At 27.1% G+C, this 19,608-nt stretch overlaps 1 protein-coding gene across 1 annotated transcript; it reads right to left on the bottom strand.

Annotated features, from left to right (window-relative positions):
- Nucleotides 1-1,427: 1,427 nt before the first annotated feature.
- On the bottom strand, nucleotides 1,428-4,074 carry LOC145834990 (kelch-like protein 6). Its single transcript, XM_082942521.1, has 3 exons — nucleotides 3,867-4,074; nucleotides 2,313-3,688; nucleotides 1,428-1,514 (listed from the first exon to the last, which is right to left on the bottom strand). The coding sequence occupies exons 1-3, from the start codon at nucleotides 4,072-4,074 to the stop codon at nucleotides 1,428-1,430; spliced, it is 1,671 nt and encodes a 556-aa protein (XP_082798647.1).
- Between the last annotated feature and the right edge of the window lie 15,534 nt (nucleotides 4,075-19,608).

Raw genomic sequence — 19,608 nt, 5'->3', positions numbered from 1 at the left:
CATCACTTGTTCTTTTAATAAAGTTAAGCTTTAGGATTACATTGTAAAAACTTAGTATCTTCTAAAATAATTTTAAAATATGTTTACTAAATTCATCTACTAGTATTAACATCAAGATAAATTTTGAAACTATTCCAAACCTATCTATTATAAATCATTAACTATTTTAAATTTACGCTCTTTAGTACAAAATCTTAGTTTTATATTTTACCTCTAAGTACCAATTCTCTACAAAAATTCAAACAAAAAGTTTTACCAATAATTTAAATATAGTCAACCGTCTAGTGAAACATATAACTTTGATAAATAACATTTTTTATTGCAAGGAAAGAAACCAACTCTATAAGCAAGCTATCATAAGTAAATGCTTGCTTTAGCGGCTGTAGTTCTAAAATCGCTTCTGACTGGATAATTTATTTAATTTTATTAAATTATAACTTTTTTTAAGGGTTATTTTTATATATTTGGTTTGGTTGTAGATGTTTTTAATATTCTGCCGTATTATGTCACTTTTCCTCATTTACATAATGTTATGAATGAAAAAATTTCAAAAACCTTACAACTGCAGCCGACCCTTTTATTTAAGTCATGTTAAAATAATATTTAAAATAATAAAATATATACAACTTACTGATACATTAATTGTTCTTTCAGTAAAGTTACTCTTAGATCAGAGTTTCCGAAAATGGACTATATTAGAAATTTAGGGTCCATAAGATGAAAAGGGGCGATAATTTGAAACTTACAATGGATATTTTCGAGTTGAAGGTGAGGAGCACAAAAGGTCTTATACAACATTAGATTATGAGAATTTTTGTTAAAGGGTGCCATAGCTTTTTTGGTTATTTAAGGGAGCCTTCTAAAAAAAAAAGAAAAACCTCTCTTAGATCAAAGATTTACCAGTCCTAAAAGTTTTTCATTTGACATCAAGGGCAAGATTTGAAATACAATTTTTACGAGTTTTGAAAAAAAAGTAGATAACTTACTAAAAACGGTTATTAAGCAAAAAATTAACATGTGTAAATATATTTTGTTGTGTTTTTTTGCTAAATTTTCATCTAATGAACTTAAAAGAGTTAAACTATAGCTTAATTTTTTTCTTGTGATATCTTTACATTTAGCACAAAATTATTCAAAATTTATATTCGATATTGAAACTAATTTAAAGTTTATGATGGAATATCTGCATTGATACTCTTTACTAAGTTACATAGAGTTGGTGAATGCTAGTATATTTGTACACTCAAAAATACAATTTATAAATTCAATCTGCACTTCGTATATGTCAGTTACATTAAATTATGTAATTGAAATCGGTATATCGAAAATTTCCAACTGATAAATTCCCCCACAATATTTTCTTATTTTTTTATCTGTTCCTCTATTTTTTATTAGCTATTTATTTATAATTTGTTTATTTATTACCATTACACCAAACCCTTACCCTTGGTCGGTAAGCGGTTCTCGTTTTTGACCAGGTGGGAAATGATCGCTTGTTGGAAATGAGCGGTTCCCTTCAAATCGTACCTTATGTTATTTAGAAAAAGAAACATAAACCAATAAAATTTTGATATTACTTTTAATTGTTGTAAAATGAAAGTTGCAATGAAATTAATATCTTATGAAACGATGAAAAAACCACTCAAAAGTATTTGTTCCAATGACCTAGTGTACAATAAAATATTTTAGTTAATGTTATCAAGACGCACACCACGGATACCTCTTAACGTCTTGTTCGGGACATTAGACACTTACATTGTTTAAAAACCTTTCCATTTAAAGCTACTATAGAAAATACTTATCGCGTGAAACATTTTTTTTAATTTGTGAACTAATAAGTCTGTCGGTATAGTTTTCTTAAGTAAAGATAATGTTTACTTTAGTTGGTATCTAACTTAAAAAATTAGTTTTTTATTGTTTTAACATTTTTTCAGTGAAAGTCTATTTTTAAAGTATCTAGTTTGATCAGTTTTTTTTTAGATATTTTCTATAAACATATAAAGAAAAAAAAATGTTTGTAAAATATAAAATTAGAAGATATTTTTTATATAATTATTTTCAATATAAACAAAATACATATTTTTAGTAAGTTTTTTTTTTTCAATGATACCTTTTGCATAATTTTTTCAGTTAAGCTTCACAAACTTATTTACAAGAAATAAAACCAAGTTGAAATTTTCAGTAATACTTTATTTAGCACTACAATACATCAAATAAAAATCACATTAAAAAGTTTCCGGAAAAATATTGAGTTTCGGATATTTGACACAGTGATAACAATGACTATCCAGCTCGTTTTGCCTGAAACTAACATCTTTCTCCCATTTTAATCCCTCTGAATCGAAAACAACGAAATTGAAAACAAGTTGAAAAAATTTAAAGTTTCTAGAAACCACTATTATCTTGCTGCCATTCACCACACACTTAGGGACATAAAATGTCCTTTTAGCCCACGGAGCTTGAAGAAGAGCGAACTTCCCGCTGAAGAGATCAAAAACCTCGCAACTTTCCGTTCCACCGATCACGTACATTTTTCTCCCGATGCTCACCGATGCGTGACTTCTTTTTCCCACCATCATGTCGGGCATGTCACGTGACCACTCACCTGCGCAGTGATCGTACGCTTCAACAGATGTCGGACGATCAAATCCTCCTGAGGTGACAATTCTCCCGTTGAATACGGTTGACGCGGCTCCTTTTCTGGAGTGTTTGGTGTCTTCCAGCTTCCTGAAAGTTTTAGTGCTGGGATCAAAAAGGACAAAGTTGGTTCCTGATAGGTCACGTTGAAGCCGGTTTTTGACGATTCTTGATGCTTTAGGGAACTTTTCCTCTAAAATGTAAATCTTTCCCGCCAAAGTGCAAGTTAAAAAATCATTGAAGTTTATCAAAGAATCATCGGGTAACCTTACATGCTTCCAGGATCCAGTCAAAACTGAGTAAGACCGCACCCACAAACTATCAAGTAAATCTTCGTAACCCAAGAAGTATATGATCCCGTTCAAGAACTCAACGGAGACCGCACGGAAATCTTCATTCATGCGCGCAATCTCAGTGATGAACGAGCGGACCTCATTTTCCAATTTGTACACGCGATAGGTACGGAACTTATTGCTGCAAAGTGCCACCTCAAAATTATCCTGAGCACAATGTCTCACTCGACAGTCCACAGAGCTCGGGTCAAGATTCTGCACAGCTTTATTGCTGATAGCTTTGAGTATAACCCCCTTACTCTCAGCACATTTTAAAAATGTTTCAGATTCTAACAATGTGTTTAAGGCAGCAGTTGAGAGCAGAGGTAGACGAATTGTTTTCACCAAGTCTATTGTAAGCTTGCTTCTTGATTTTTGATTGTGTTCTATCCAACTGTTCACAGCTTTTGCTACCTCAAGTTCCGAGGTGATATTCAAGTCTGAACTGGACAAGATCCTCACAAAGACATCAAAGCTCAAATCATCCAGCATTTTGTTCTCGGCCAAATAGCAGAACCACCTTGTTATGAAGTCGAAAGTGCACTTTTGAATTTGTTTGTTGTAGGCACTGTTGGAAAACTGATGGTAGAAACAAACGTTGTCAATATTCAGGTCAATCTTGAACGAGTCGAGCAAATGTTGCTTTGCATTGGCGAAATTAAGTAGTTTTGCGTAATTAAAAAGTTTAATGAAATTTTCTTTGGATAACTTCGCATTACCTACAAAAGTTTATTCAATTCAAATTTTATTCGTTTAATAAAAAAAACAGAAGATAATAAAAATAGATAAATGTGCTAACTATTCTAAGTGTGTTTTTTATTTCTACGTAAAAATCGTCATATATTTAACAGAAAGTAGAAATAAACACTTTACCTGTACGAAAAAAATTAGAGAAACTTTTCAATGCACTTTCATCAAAACACAAAGATGCATTTCTTTTGAAAGTTTTCACAACATTTTCGTCTTCGGAATTTTCGTTTTCATCGAAGTTCCTGAGAAACTCTTCACAAAGTTCACGGTTCTCAGAGTTCGTGGGTCTTATTTCTCCAACACCAGGTGCGCTAGAGCATCCAATGTTGCCAGTTGTGGTTTCAAAGGTTGACATTTTTATATATTTATTTAGCTTGCTGTCGATTATATGTTAGTTTTAAATCATTTGTAAAACTTTTATATTGTGAGTTTAATATCTAAACAAATATTGAAAGTAGAACTTTTATTGATAAGCTTGGCGACCACTGATCTAAACATTAAATAGAAATTAATCTAATTACACATAGCTAATCGAAATCTGTGCACACTGAACTGCAAATATAAATTATGTGCACCCAAAGATCTACTTTAAAAGAGCCTCTGGTGGCAGAAATACTAAAATACTTTTATTTAATTTTAAAATACGTTCTTACGATTAGAAACAATAATTAAAACTATTTAAATATGGAATCAAACTAATATTACCTGAAAGCTAAAAGACATATCAACTATATCAAGCTATTATCAACTAAAAGATCAAATACATCAACTGATATATTGATCCGATATACTGATCAAATACATCAACTATATCAACTGAAAGTCTTATATCAACTGGAGCTGAATTTTTTAACAACTTTATCATGCAGTCTTAATGCACTTTCATTTCTACAGTGTTAATATGGATTTCTGTTTACACAATTAAATAAAGACACCTCCGTTTATCATAGTAAATACTCAGTACTCTCAAATGTTTTATCAAGAACGAAACACATACATAAAATAACTTTAACATTATTTTATTAATATTTTCTGTATTTAACATAGATGTAGAACAAAAAAGAAAGAACAAACAAAGTTCAGTTAACTTCAAAAAGTATGTATACTATTGCTCTGAGTAAAATATTACTTAAAGCTGTTATTGTTTATTTCATGTACTAAAATTTGTACTCCATTATGATCAAGATTGTTAAAGATTGTCACTTCTTCGTGTTAAAAAACTAAAAATTGTAATTTAAGTTATTTCAGGCATAAAAATAAAAAAAATAATTGTTATAAGTTTGTTTTAAATGACTTTATTTTAAGTTTATAACTGAATGTACACTGTTGCCACTTCTTTGGGTCAAAAATAAACTCTTTTGAGTGACTACAACTGCCCTGAGTCCCTTCAAACCTAAACCTAAAATCAAAATCAATAAAAATCTATCTTTTTAATATAACTAGTTATATATAAACGAAAATTTAACCTTAGTCAACCTTATATCGTTTAAATATTTGAAAAAAGTACTGAGATTTTCAGAAATTCTTTAACTATCCTGAGCTATTTATAAAAAAACAAAAATAATTCTAATATGCCTGAAAATATTATTATTAAGGCTCAAAAGGATTTAAATTCAAAAAACTAGCATTAACATTTAGAAAACATAAATTCTAAACTAAATCTGATTACTAAAAAATTCTTAACAGTCTAAGGTTCAATTTGAATCTCAAAATACTTCAACTAACTTACATTATTCAAATTACAAATTAAAAATTCACTTAAATACTTAAAATGAATAAAAGCTAACATTTTATATTTAAGTGTTTAGGTTATTAAAAAATTTGAAGAACTATAAAAATTTGGAAACACTTTGAACAAAAACAATATTTTTCATTGTTTGAACAAACTTTAACTAAAACACTTAAAAATTATTTCATATTTTAATTGAAGTTTTACTTGGTAATTTCTAAATTACATATCATTATAGTACTAAAGCAAAAAGCATTTTTAAGTCAATTTCCAGAATTTTTCAAAAAATAAACAGTTAACAATTATTATTGTGAGTTCTTATATTATAAACTTTCTGATAAAAGTAATGAAGTTGAAGCATTATAGTAATAAATAATAATTCCTAGTTGATAACTTAAGTTAAATTCAAAATAGTTTATGATTTTTTATAAGGAGTATAAATAAAAGTTGTGCCTTTCTTAAAATCAAAACAAAGTCAGTCTGAGTAACCAATAACAGTTTTAGCAGGGTTGCAACTTGTCATATAAAAGAAAACTTAAGAACTTAAAACTGTCCTGAGTCATCGTGAGTTTTTGAAATATTTTGAAAATTTTTAAATATTTATTTTTAAAAATTTAGATAGGGTTTTAAAAATCAGTTATCGAACTAAATTGGCTAAAAAATATAATAATCTAAACCTTAAACAAACGAATCGCATTTAACATTTTGTTTCTAAATAAGAACTTGAATGAAATTTCCTAAAAATTTGGAATAATGCTAAGTTTTCTATAAAAGAAAATCAAACTGGCCTAAGTTTATTTTTTAATTTAAAAATAGTCTAAGTTAGCTAGAACTATAGCATCATTACAATTTATCATCAAAAGTTCAAAAAAATATTCTAACTGGCCTTACTTATCTTGAGTGTATGGCAACAAAGCATGAGTTAAATCAAAGTAGCCTGGGTAATCTTAAGTTTATGAAAAAGATAAAGGCAAAGAGTAAAATAATTATAAGCCTAATCACTTCTTAATATCTCAAATTATCAATATTACAATAGGAAAATTTAGATATAATATCGACAAACACTTTTCAAAGAAAAAACTGAATCATAAAACCATCCGGAGGAACTAGCTAAAGTTTTGTAAATAAAAAAAAAGACATCCTTAGTCAAACTTGTATTCTTAAGGAAATTTTTACTAGTATGAGTGTGTGGCATCCCTGATTCATACTAAAACCTAAAACTTGATTTAACTGATTATTAACAGAGTAACTATTTTTAAAAGTATAAATATTAATCTAAGTAAAAAAAAACAGCAAATATTTCATTAAATTAGATTGAGACTATCCTGACTTTCGGATAAAAAGAAAAATAGCTAAAATAAGTTCAATAACTGGGAAGTGTACAGTTAATTAGGATTTTTAAAAGAGCTAAATAAATATAAAACTATAGATAATTTAAAAAAAGTTTTCACATTAGAAACTATTAAATTAACCTAGCTAAAACTTTATTTTTAAAAATATTTACCTTATTAGAATGAAAATTGCATAAAACTTCAGAAAAACCCAAGACAGCCTTAATCCTCACTAAACCTTTCAAAATTTCAAAATATCCTTAGTGTGTGGCAACTTTGTATTAATCTAAGCCTATATTTTCTATAAAATTTATAAGTACTAATTAAATTTATTTCCATATATAAATATACTAATAAAACAATAATAAATAATGAAAAAATATATAATCATAAATAACTTCAATTATTTGAAATAAAATTTGTTACTTCGAATTTATATATTACTAATATGTATTTATAGAGAAGAATCTATCTACTTGCGAAGATTTTAAAAACCTATGTTTTTATTTAGATTAAAATATTTTATTCTTTATTGTAAGTATAACTCTTAATATTGAAGTTACTTATGGAAGAAAAGTTACTCAGTATAAAAATAGTAAAATACCAGTTAAATTTGTTTACATAAACTAAACTTGATTTAAAAAAAAAATACTATAATTTAAATTACTTAATTAAAACAAGAAAATATTAAGCTTTAAAATTTAATCCATTTAACTCCCTATCATGATTGTAGGTTAATGAAGGACAGAACTTTCTACATTCTCAACCATGGACAATAAATGTGAGCATCTACTTTTGTTCTTTTATTAAAGATGTTTTCTTAAATGACAGTTATGTTTTAGCCTCAAATAATATAATGATTAAAGTAGCCAATTTATAAAAAAAGCCAAATTAAACACTGATGAAATGTAACTTGATTGAGATATGGTGTAAGTGTAAGGTAAAAGTAAAACATTTTAAAGCTTTAACACTTTTCTGTTTTAAATATCAAATTAAAGTTTAGTTAAAACTATTATTTTTATTTTTAAATTTTTAAAATTTAAATTTTGTTAATAGTTTAATACTTAGTGTTTATCAATTTATCAAGACTACTATTATTATTTTTAATGAAGTTAATTGTTTAGTTAAAAAATTCTTAACAGTATAGAAACACAGATAAGAGATGATCTAAATATCATTAAAAAATAAAATTAAAAAACTATGTAGTTGATCTATAGTTGTCCTAAAAAATATAGTTATGTAAAGTAGCTTTGACCTTTTTTTATAAACTTGTTTTTATGATTAAATGTTTATAGAAACTATTTAAAAAAGAACTGGTCAAAACAGATACTTTGAAAGTATAGCTTAACTGAAAAAGGTTTAAAAAACAATAAGACCTAATTTTAAGTTAAGTACTAATTAAAGTAAATATTTAACTTAACTTAACAAAAACATACCTACAAACTTATTGAACCACAAATTTATCTATAAAATAATGTTTCACTCAGTAAATCAATTAACTTCTAAATTCTATAGGTTTCTAAAAATTAAATTAAACATTCATAGAGACATTAAGGCTTAGTGTACAATCTATATTAAAACAATTATAAAAGCTTGTAAAAAAAACAGCAATCATGAAATGTGTTAATATTTAATGTTTAAGGTGACTAAGGCTTATCAATAAAAACTAAAGAATCAATTTACCTACTAAATAAAATTGTAAATGCTAATTTTGGTTAAAAAAAGATAGCTTAAATTTAATGAAATGTATTTGCAATTGCGAAGAAAAGTGATGAATACCAGTAAAAACACTTAATATACTTTTAACAGTACCATAAAAGAATTTGCTGTTGAATAATTTGAATAAATAAGGTATGAATGAAAAATTTAATGAAAACTGACAATTAGTTTAACTACTAACTTAAGACAAGATTTTTATTTTAAACTAAAAGAGTATTAACTTAAGTTTACAAAAAAATTAAAATAAATTTGTTTTCGATAGTTTTAAAAGTATCTAATAGTATACAAAACATAACTATACAAGTTTAAAATAATAATCCTAATCAAGAATTAAACAATATTAAACTTCTAAAATAAAAATTAAAACTTATGTTTTAAAATAATACTTACTATTTCTAGAATCTTTGACTTAGTCAATCAAGTTTTAAAAACTATGTTAATATATTTCTAATAAAATGAATATTTTGGTAGAAAATGGTCTTTTTACTCAATTGAAAGACTAAGCAAGGAAAAAAACTATACATTAGATTAAATATAACAAATTCCTGACAGAACCTTTACATTTTTTTTTCAGCGGAAATTGTTAACTATTTAGGTTATCACAAGGTTTATAAAGTAAATTTACTAAAAACTAAATTTTTACAAGTTTTCTCCCAAAAAATCAATAGAAAATATTTTTTTCTAGTTTTCCACAAACAAAATTAGTACATAATGTTGGAAAATTTTTGTTTTAGACACCAATTAAAGCCATTTTGCTGCAACTAGTGTTTTATATATTCTGTTGAAGGTTCAGTACAAACCAACTAAACAATTTTAATCAGGGCTCCCTAAACTAGCCCATGAGCAGTAAAGAGACCACAGGGGCCATTAGGTCATAATTTGAAACTTTCACAAGGTATGCTGGATTTTATGATGAAGAGTAAAAAAAGGTCTTAGGCGGTTTTAAAGGGTGCTATAAATTGTTTACTTTTCTTTCTTTTAAGGAGAAAAAAACTTGGGAAATCCTGATTTAAAAAACTTTTCTTACCAATATTTTTAAGTTAATAGTAAACTAGTAAAAAATTATCGGACCTGATGAAAAATATAATGAAAATGTCTCGGACATGACTTTAAACTGGTCTGGTCTGGTGTATGACTCGATAACCAAAAGGTTTTTTGTGCACCAGGTCCTTGGACCAAACTTTTGAGCTTTTTCATCATTTAAAAACAAAATAAACTGAAAATGCTTCAATAAAACTAAAGATATCTTACAAGTTTCTGTTTTAAAGATTGAGTCAGCTTTTTCAATAGATCGTAAAAAAATATTAAAAGATTTTGGAACAAGCATGGTAAAATTATTTAAATTGTAAAGGTCAATAACATGTTAATTACTTTAATTTGTATTTTATTATTCATTTTATTTAATTATCTTATGATTTAAATAAATTTTTCACGCTTGCGGCAAAATCTTTCAAAGTTTTTTTTTTAATTTATTGAAAAAGCTGATTCAAGCTTTAAAACAGAATTTTTTTTACTATTTATCTAAAATTCTTGGTAAGAAATAGTTTTCCAAATCAGGGTTTCCCAGTTTTTCCCCCTCTTAAGAAAGTAAAAAAGCTATGGCCCGATTCAACAATATTTCTCTAAAAATTACCATTAAAATCGCCTAGCAACTTTTTTTTTGCCCTATATTATCAACTCCAGAATATCTAGTGTAAGTTTCAAATTATGACCTAATGGCCCCCCGTGGTCTCTTAACTGCCCCCTTTGCTGCTCATGGCCCTTAGGAAACTACTTGGCCCAGATTGGGAAGCCCTGCTTTGAAATGTTTAATTGGTGTGTACTGAACCTTCTACATAATATATATAAAACACTAGTTGCAATAAAATAGCTCAAGTTGGTTTCTAACAATCATTGTCAAAATTTATGTAATAATTATTTTTTTTGGAAAACAAGAAAAAAATATTTTTTGCTGATTTTTTGGGACGAAATTGTAAAAATACAGTTTTTAATAATTTACTTTATATCCCTTGTGATAAACCAAAATAGTTAACAATTACCGCTGAAAATTTTTTTGTAAAGTTTCTGTTAGGAGCTTGTTATATTTTGTTTGTTGTATAGTTTATTCCGTTGCTTTATTTTTCTAATGAGTAGAAAGACCATTTTCTACCAAAATATTCATTTTAATAGAAATATCATGATTAAGTTTTCAAAACTTGTTTAAGTCAATTTAAAAAGACTAAAAATAAATAGTACTATTTTTGAATTTACTTTTGATTGTTTTAATATTAAAAGTGTAATGTTAATTCATTCTTGTGCAATATTGCTATTCAAAACTTATCTAATTATGTTTTGTAAAGTATTAAATAATTTTGAAATAAACTGTCAAAGTTCTTTTTCTTTATTTGTAAACTTAAGCTAACATTCTTTTAAATGTAAAACAATAATTCCGATTTGACTTAGTAGCTAAATTATTTATTAGTGTTCATTTAGTTTTTTATTCATACCTTATTTATCTAAAAAATATTACAGAATACGTTTCATTTTTCTTAGATTTATTTTAGTACTTTCGTAGAAAGGCTCATCAGAAATAGTATCTTACTAAGGTAGAATGAATACAAATTTAAATAAAATCATACTGTAGTTCAGGGGTCGGCAGGCAGTTGGTGCTCGCGGGCCAAATTTCAAGTTTTCAGAATCTTCGCGGGCCACAGTTTTAGTTTTAGTGATATTTGCATAATCTTTAGGCTTTAGTTTTTGTCACACCAGAGATAGTTTTACTTTTATTCAATTTATTACTTTAAATGATTTTTAGCTACAAAAATAATGCCTATTTTATATATAAATATCTATTGGAATAGAGTTTGCATTGTTAAATATACTTTAGTCTTGATAGAATATGTACTTTCTTAAACACTTAATGAGTTAAACTTAATAAGTTATTTTTATTGTTTTACTTACAACCTAATTCTCTATAAAAACCGAGCTTGAAAAAACATTTATGGGTCACTTTTATACATTTTTTATGTTATGAATCACCTTTTCATATTTAAAAAATGTTAAAGACTGGAAATAGATTTTGCGTCTTAATATTTTGTTTTCTTTTGAAAACTTAGTAGTTAGTTAATTAAATAAAATTAATACCTATTTCTACTGTAGATAAGCTAAATAAATTTTTTAACATAGCTAATGCTCGAAAACTTTAATAAAATACTTCATTAGTATTTAATTAGTCTTTTAAACAAAAATGTCTGAATTATATTAAAAGTTTATTAAAAGTTAAAATAGCTAAAATTTCTAGCTTTAGTTCCAAAACAAAGCACAAAAATAGGTAAAACCATTTAAAAGCAAAGGTGCAATGCACAAATATGAAGTTTTTAAAAGTACTACTTTTTGCTTCTATTTTTAGTATAAAATTAAACTAAAAGTAAAAAATATTATAGAAAATTTTTAAAGATACTGTTAATCTGCTTTAATTTTTTTAATTAAATATAATTATATTGTATATTTTTTGTGTCTAATCGAAATTTTATTACTTTACATGTATAGATTGTTTAAAATTCCAGGTTTTTTCGATAATTCTCAAATTTAAGGCTTTTTCAGATATTTTAAGTATAAATTGTTAGATTCTAAGCTTTTCAAAGATTTTTTGGCAACACTAGTTTTTCACAGTTATATGTATACAACTAATATAAATAATATTTAAATTATATCAGCTGCAAGAATTAAAATTTAAAATATATTTTAATTCAAACAAACACTGTGCATTGAACAAAACATACATAACAAATTTAATTTACCACAATTTAAAGCGAAAAAGTCAGTTCGAGTGTTCAAAACTAGCCTGATATTTTAGCATAAAAAAAGCAATTAAAGCCAAAAACTGAAAAAATGACTAAATTGGACTGAGATTTGAAGTCTTCAAATAGTCATAGTCTGAGTGTGTGGCAATTTTTATTTGTTTATTTGATCAAATTTTAATTATTTTGATAAAAAATGTTTAAACTTAATAAATTACTATTTCTCAATCTAGTTAGAATTAAATAGGTAGTTTCAAAAAACAGCAACTGTTTATATTAGTATGCAACGCATAAAAACTAATTTATTTTGCCAAAAAAAATTGTTTGAAAAATCAAAAAGTATACCTAAAAAAAACTTTTTTAATTTATGTCATATATATTGTTTTAAATGTTTCAGTACACACTTAGATAATTACATGTAGAAACAATAATGTTAGAAGATTATGCATAAACTAAAGTTTATCTCGTTGAGTATTAAATAAAAAGTGGTTTAAAATGTAAGCATCTTTGTACACTGGTTTGCATAGGAATTAATTAAAAATGCAAAGAAAACTTCTAAAAAATTAAAGGTGTCAAAACCAAAATCAAATTGACCTTATTTTATGTTATTATGTTATTTTAAATGTATTTGTGCACACTAAAATATAACATTTAGTAACAAAACATCTGTAATAAGAACTTAGGTATAAAAAACGTGTAAAAAAAACTAAACTGTAAAGAAATGACATTTTAGTTAATTACTGTGCATTACTTTTGTACAAAACGGAAAACATTTACATTTAGTTTATTTACAACATAGGTATCATATAATTATCTTACTAATTTAAAGAACTTATTATACTCTTTTTATAGAAAATAATTTGCTGTTGTAAGAAGAAAGTTATCATGAAATTGAGAAAAAAGTAGTGGAATGCTAACCTGTATTTTTCACATTTTTAATCTAAATAAGTAAAGTCTTTTAATTGTTTTAAAATGTTATACAGGGACTTAAAACTAAATTAATCTAACAAGTTTAATTCAAAATACAATTTTGCTCAGCGGGCCACATTTACATGCTCGCGGGCCGCAAAATTTTCTTTCCCAGGCCGCATTTGTCCCACGGGCTGCAGTTTGCCGACCCCTGCTGTAGTTTAAAGTTTTAAAAAATAAAATGACGTAATAATCGATTGTTAAAAAATTAACTAAATGCTTATGCTATATACATTTGGTATACTAAAAAAACTTGTTAGAATTAAAACAATCTAAAATAAACAAGCGATAACAATTAAAATTAAAACTATACTTTAAAGTTATCTACTATAACGATTAAAAAAGTCTTGTTTGGTATACAAAATTTTTCCAAACTAGACTTTTTAGATTCTTATCTTTATTATATAACAACTAAACTGAAATACTCTTGATATAGAAAATGATTTTTAACCAAAACTTTTTTAAGATATTGTAAAATTTTACTGGGTAAAAGTAAAACCTTTTACAGGTGTTTAACTTATTTGTTTTGAATGTAAATGAAACTAACAATCTAGATCAGGGGTCGGCGAATTGCGGGCCAAATGCGGCCCTTTAAGTCAAACCTGCGGCCCGCGAGCTCCTTTTCACCAAAAAACATACATTTTAAAAACAATAAAAATTATAATTTTTATGATAAAAACTTACAAATAGACTCAAATTCAATAAATAATCTTTATTTATGGTTTAATATCACTTAGTTTGTAATACTTTTGATCTTAAATAATAATTTTCTACTGATTACTAGAATTTTTTAGATGAATGCGACCCTAAAAAGTTTTTTTTCTAAATAGTGCGGCCCGCGAGCAAATAAGGCTGCCGACCGTGATTTAAATCTTCAAAAACTATAAGATCCACGTAGTTCTCTTTACCTGTATTTGAAATAATTTACTTTTTTGTACTATTGATTATACATTTCAAAAACTTACATATCAATAATAAATCGTTTTATTAATTACTGTTCTGTTTTAGTTTTGAAAATACTTAATACGTCCAAGCGTTTTTAAACAAACTAAATTTTAAGTTTACACTATAAAAACTTTTTGTTTTCTAAAGAATTTACAGTTAGTTTCATCTACTAGTTTCAACATTAAAAGAGGAAAAGTTTTGAAATTATACAAAATTTAGCTATTCTAAATCAATAGCTACTTTTATTAATATAAGCTATAAAGTACAATAATTTAATATTCTATTTTAAATTTTAAAACTAAACATCAACTTTCTACTAAATTTCAATCATAAAACATGCTAATATTTAAACAACAGACTAGTGAAACGTATAACTTTGATAAATCAATAAGCAAAACAACTTTTATTGTAATTAAAGAAACCAACTACATAGATAAACAACCATAAATTTATGCTTTATTTAGTTAGTAAAATAATATCCCCATGAAACTTACTGATATAGTTCTTTCAGTAAAGTAACTCTTAGATAAGGGTTTTCTAAAGTATACTAGTTCAAAAACTTAGGGTACGGAAAGCTCAAAGGGGGCAATAGCTTTAAAACTACACTAAGTTCTGAGGTTGGTGAGAAAAAGCAAAAAAATTGGTTCAGGCGTGTTTAAGAGTAGTTTTGTAACTTATACTAGATATTTTGGTAAAATTTCAGAAAGTTAGAGATTCGTAAGCTGTTAAAGGGGAGCCACAAGGCCATAATTTGAAGCTTACACTATAAATTCTAGAGTTGATGATGAACAACCAAAAAAGATCTTAGGTGTATTCAACATAAGTATTTTGAAAAAAAAATGTTCAAGGGGACAGTAGCTTTTTGGTTTCTTTAAGGGAGCCTTCAAAAAAAGTTTAGGAAACCTTGTATTAGATCAAAGATTCCCTAGTCTTATAAATTGTTAGGTATTTCATTTGAGATCAGGGGCGTGTTTTGAAAAATAATTTTTAAGACTCCTAAATAAAAAAGTAGATTGTTTACTAAAAACGTTTATAAAGCAGAAACTTAACATGTTACAATTTTTTGATAAATATTTAAATAAAAAACTAAAAAGAAATCAAAATAAGCTAAAGTTTTGTAATTTGCTGGTGTTACACTTGGTAAAAGCGGAAACTGAGTTAAAACTAAAATTTATCTGTGATATCATAATGAGTTTAGAACTTTTGAGAGCTTTTTGTAATAATACTATTTACAAAGTTACATAAAGTTTACAAATTCTACTATATTTGTATAAATAATAATTATTCACTGTATCAAATTGGAAAGCTAATTTTACTTCAAAAATGTACAATGCTATTTACTAAAGTTTTGCTAAAATAAGGTTATTGTAAAAAATACATTTGAGTTAAGCATATTTTTGCTAATTTCATAATAACAGCAGTTAAAACTAGAGATATAATTAAACAGATTCCCGAACGTATTTTACATTTATGTTTTTATAAAATTATTTGGTATTGTTCTAAAATTTATCAAGTTTATTACAATATCTTGACAAATGAAAATTTTAGTAAGTTTATTACGGCCATAGGGTTTTCAACATTTTTTTGAAAAAATAACATTAGCCCTTGTTAAAAGCTATGATACTGTATGGTGCATTTTACAGAATATAAAAAATAATTAACTTTTGATATAAAGTCAATTGTAGAAAAAATTTCCACACTTAGTTGAAAATTGAAAAGCTGTATGGTGCTATTCAAACTTTAAAAACAGTGAAATTTTATGGATTTAAGTGTCATTAGAAACATTGAAGGGCCACAATGTTAGGCCTTTGCTCATTTCAGTATAAAGTTTATTTAACACGGTAAAAAAGTCGAACCACAGACAGAAACAATCAAAGAATAACATTAATTTTCGGATATTTAACGGAGTGATGTTTACGATGCAGATCGTAATACCAGAAACTAATTTCCTCCGACCATTCTGATTTCTCCGGATCGTAAACAACATACTCATATTTGCCAACAAACGCTGTTATCTTGCCGCCCATCGTCAAACATTGAAAGTTGGTGAAGTCTCCCCGAACGGGCGCAGCTTGAAGAAGAGCAAACTTCCCGCTGTAAAGATCAAAAACCTCGCAACTTTCCGCTCCACTGATCACGTACATTTTGCTCCCGATGCTCACCGAAGCGTGACCGCATTTTCCCTCCATCATGTCGGGCATGTCACGTGACCAATCATCCGCGCAGTGATCGTACGCTTCAACGGATGTCGGATGATCGGATCCTCCTGACGTCACTATTCTCCCGTTGAATACTGATGACGCGGACCCCTTGCTGCAACGTTTGGTATTTTCAAGCTCCCTTAAACTTTCAGTGCTGGGATCAAAAACGAAAAAGTTGGTTTCTGATCCCGCCAAAATGTAAATTTTTCCCGCCAAGCTGCAAGTTGAAAAATCTTCGCAGTTTATCGAACAATCGGGAAACTTCACTTCGATCCACGATCCAGTCAAAACTGAATAAGACCGCACATAAACATTGTCAAAAAAACACTCGTAACTGAAGAAGTATATGATCCCATTCACGAACTCAACTGAGACCGCGCGGATATTTTCATCCATCTTCGCGATCTCAGTGATGAACGAGCGGTCCTCATTTCCCAACTTGAACACGTGATATGCGTCACGAGCAGAAGTAACAGACATACTGCTGCAAATCGCCACCTCGAAATTATTTTGAGCGCAATGTCTCACTCGACAGTCCACAGAGCTCGGGTCAAGACTCAGAATAGTTTTATCGCTTATAGCTTTAAGTATGACCCTCTTACTCTCAGCACATTTTGAAAATGTTTCAGCATCTAACAATGTGTTTAAAGCAGCAGTTGAGAGCAAAGGTAGACGAATTTTTTTCACTAAGCCTAATGTAAGCTTGCTTCTTGATTTTGGATCGTGTTCTATCCAACTGTTCACAGCTTTTGCTACCTCAAGTTCCGAGGTTATATTCAAGCCTGAACTGGACAAGATCCTTACAAAGACATCAAAGCTCAAACTGTCCAGCATTTTGTTCTCGGCCAAGTAGCAGAACCACCTTGTTATGAAGTCGAAAGTGCACTTTTGAGTTTGTTTGTTGTAGGCAATATTGGAAAACTGATGGTAGAAACAAACGTTATCAATGTTCAGGTCAATCTTGAATGAGTCGAGTAAATGTTGCTTTGCATTGGCGAAATTAAGTAGTTTTGCGACTTTGTAGAGTTTGAAGAAATTGTTGTTGGACACATTTGCATTACCTACAAAAGTTTATTTAACTCAAATTTTATTCGTTTAATATAAAAATAAGAGAAGTTAATAAAACTATATAGAGATGCTAACTATAAAAAGTGTGTTTTCGATTTCTACATAAAACCATCATATAATTAACAGAGAGTAATAAAAAACTCTTTACCTGTACGAAAAAAATCGGAGAAGTTTTTCAATGCACTTTCTTCAAAATACAAAACTGCATTTCTTTTAAAACTTTTCACAACTTCGTCTTCGGAATTTTCGTTTTCATCGAAGTTCCTGAGAAACTCTTTACAAATTTCACGGTTCTTAGAGTTCGTGGTTTTTATTTTTTCAACACTAGTAGCGCTTGAGTCATTAATGTTGCCAGTTGTGTTTTTAAAAATTGACATTTTATATATTTATTTTAGTTCACTGTTGATAATAAGTTAGTTTAAAGTCATTTGTAAAACTTTTATATTGTAAGTTTAATATCTAAACAAAAAATTGAAAGTAAAGTATTATATTGATAAGCTTGACGATCACTGATCTAAACAAAAAAAGAAATTAGTCTAATTACACATAGCCTAAAACCGTCAAGCTTTTCTAAACCTGTGCACACTGAACTGCAAATAAAAGTTATTTTCACCTAAAAATTCTAATTTAAGAGAGCCTCTGGAGGCAGGAATACGTAAACACGTTTAATTGATTTTAAAATACGTTCTTATGCTTAAAAACAATTAACTAAACTTAATTAAACATGTAATCAAACTACATCAATTGAAAGCTGAGAGCCATATCAACTATATAAAATTAATATCAACTGAAAGATCAAATACATCAACTGATATAATAATCCGATATACTGATCAAATACATCAACTACATCAATTGTCAGCCTTATATCAACTGAAGCTGGATTTTATAACAACTTTATCATGCAGTGTTAATGCACTTTTTATTTCTACAGCGTTAATATGGATTTCCGTTTACACAATTAAATAAAGACACTTCCGTTTATCCTAGTAAATACCACGTACTCTCTAATGTTTCATCAAGTACTAAACACATACATAAAATAACTTGAACATTATTTTATTAATATTTTCTGTATTTTACATAGATGTTAAACAAAAAAAAAAAAGAACAAAGTCCAGTTAAATTAAAAAAAAGTATATTTTTGATATGACTAAAATATTAATTGAAGCTGTTATTCCTCATTTCATGTACTAAAATTTGTACTTCATTAAGTTCAAGGTTGTTAAAGATTGTCACTTCTTCGTGTTAAAAAACTAAAAATTGTAAATTAAGTTATTTCAGGCATAAAAATAAAATAAAATATTTATTATAAGTTTGTTTTAAATGACTTTATTTTAAGTTTGTAACTGAATGTACACTGTTGCCACTTCCTTGGGTCAAAAATGAATTCTTTCGAGTGACTACAACTGCCCTGGGTCCCTTGAAAACTTAAACAAAAAATTAAAATCAATAAAAATCTAGCTATTTAACAAAACTAGTTATATACAAACGAAAATTTTAACTCAATCAACCTTATATCATTTACATATTTGAAAAAAGTACTGAGTGTTCTAGAAATTCTTAAACTATCCTGAGCTATTTTCAAATAAACGAAAGTATTTCTAATATGGTTGAAAATATTATTATTAAAGCTCAAAAGGTTTTAAACTCAAAAAACTAGCCTAAAATTTTAGAAAAAAAATTCTAAACTCAACCTGATTACTAAAAATTCTTAACATTCTAAGGTTTAATTTGAATCTCAAAATACCTCAACTAACTTACATTATTAAAACTACAGAATAAAAATTCACTTAAATCCTTAAAATAAATAAAACCTAACAGTTTTTTATTCAAGTGTTTTAGTTATTAAAAAATTTGAAGAACTATAAAAATTTGGAAACACTTGAAACAAAAAAATAATTTTCATTATTTTAGAAAAAACTTTAACTAAAACACTAAAAAATTATTTCATATTTTAATTGTAGTTTTACTTAGTGTTTTCTCAATTACATATTATTATTGTACAAAACTAAAAACTATTTTTAAGTCAACTTCAAGAACATTGCAAAAAATAACCAGTTAACAATTATTATTGTGAGTTCTTATATGTTAAACTTTCTGGTAAAAGTGATAAAGTTGAAACATTATAGTAATAAAGAATAATTT

This window comes from Thalia democratica, chromosome 4 (genome assembly GCF_965202585.1).
Source record: "Thalia democratica chromosome 4, ktThaDemo2.hap1.1, whole genome shotgun sequence".
In the NCBI taxonomy this organism is placed as follows: Eukaryota; Metazoa; Chordata; class Thaliacea; order Salpida; family Salpidae; genus Thalia; species Thalia democratica.
Note: the sequence above shows the minus strand (reverse complement) of the source record. Positions and strands in the feature narration are given on the sequence as shown.

Bases quoted from the DNA above. Each gene is read 5' to 3' on its own strand.
- LOC145834990 (XM_082942521.1), bottom strand. From the start codon at position 4,074: ATGTCAACCTTTGAAACCACAACTGGCAACATTGGATGCTCTAGCGCA. The intron at 3,689-3,866 runs GTTTCTCTAATT...AAACTTTTGTAG, and splicing joins TGATGAAAGTGCATTGAAAA to GTAATGCGAAGTTATCCAAA. The intron at 1,515-2,312 runs GTTAGTTTCAGG...TACGATTTGAAG, and splicing joins GATTAAAATGGGAGAAAGAT to GGAACCGCTCATTTCCAACA.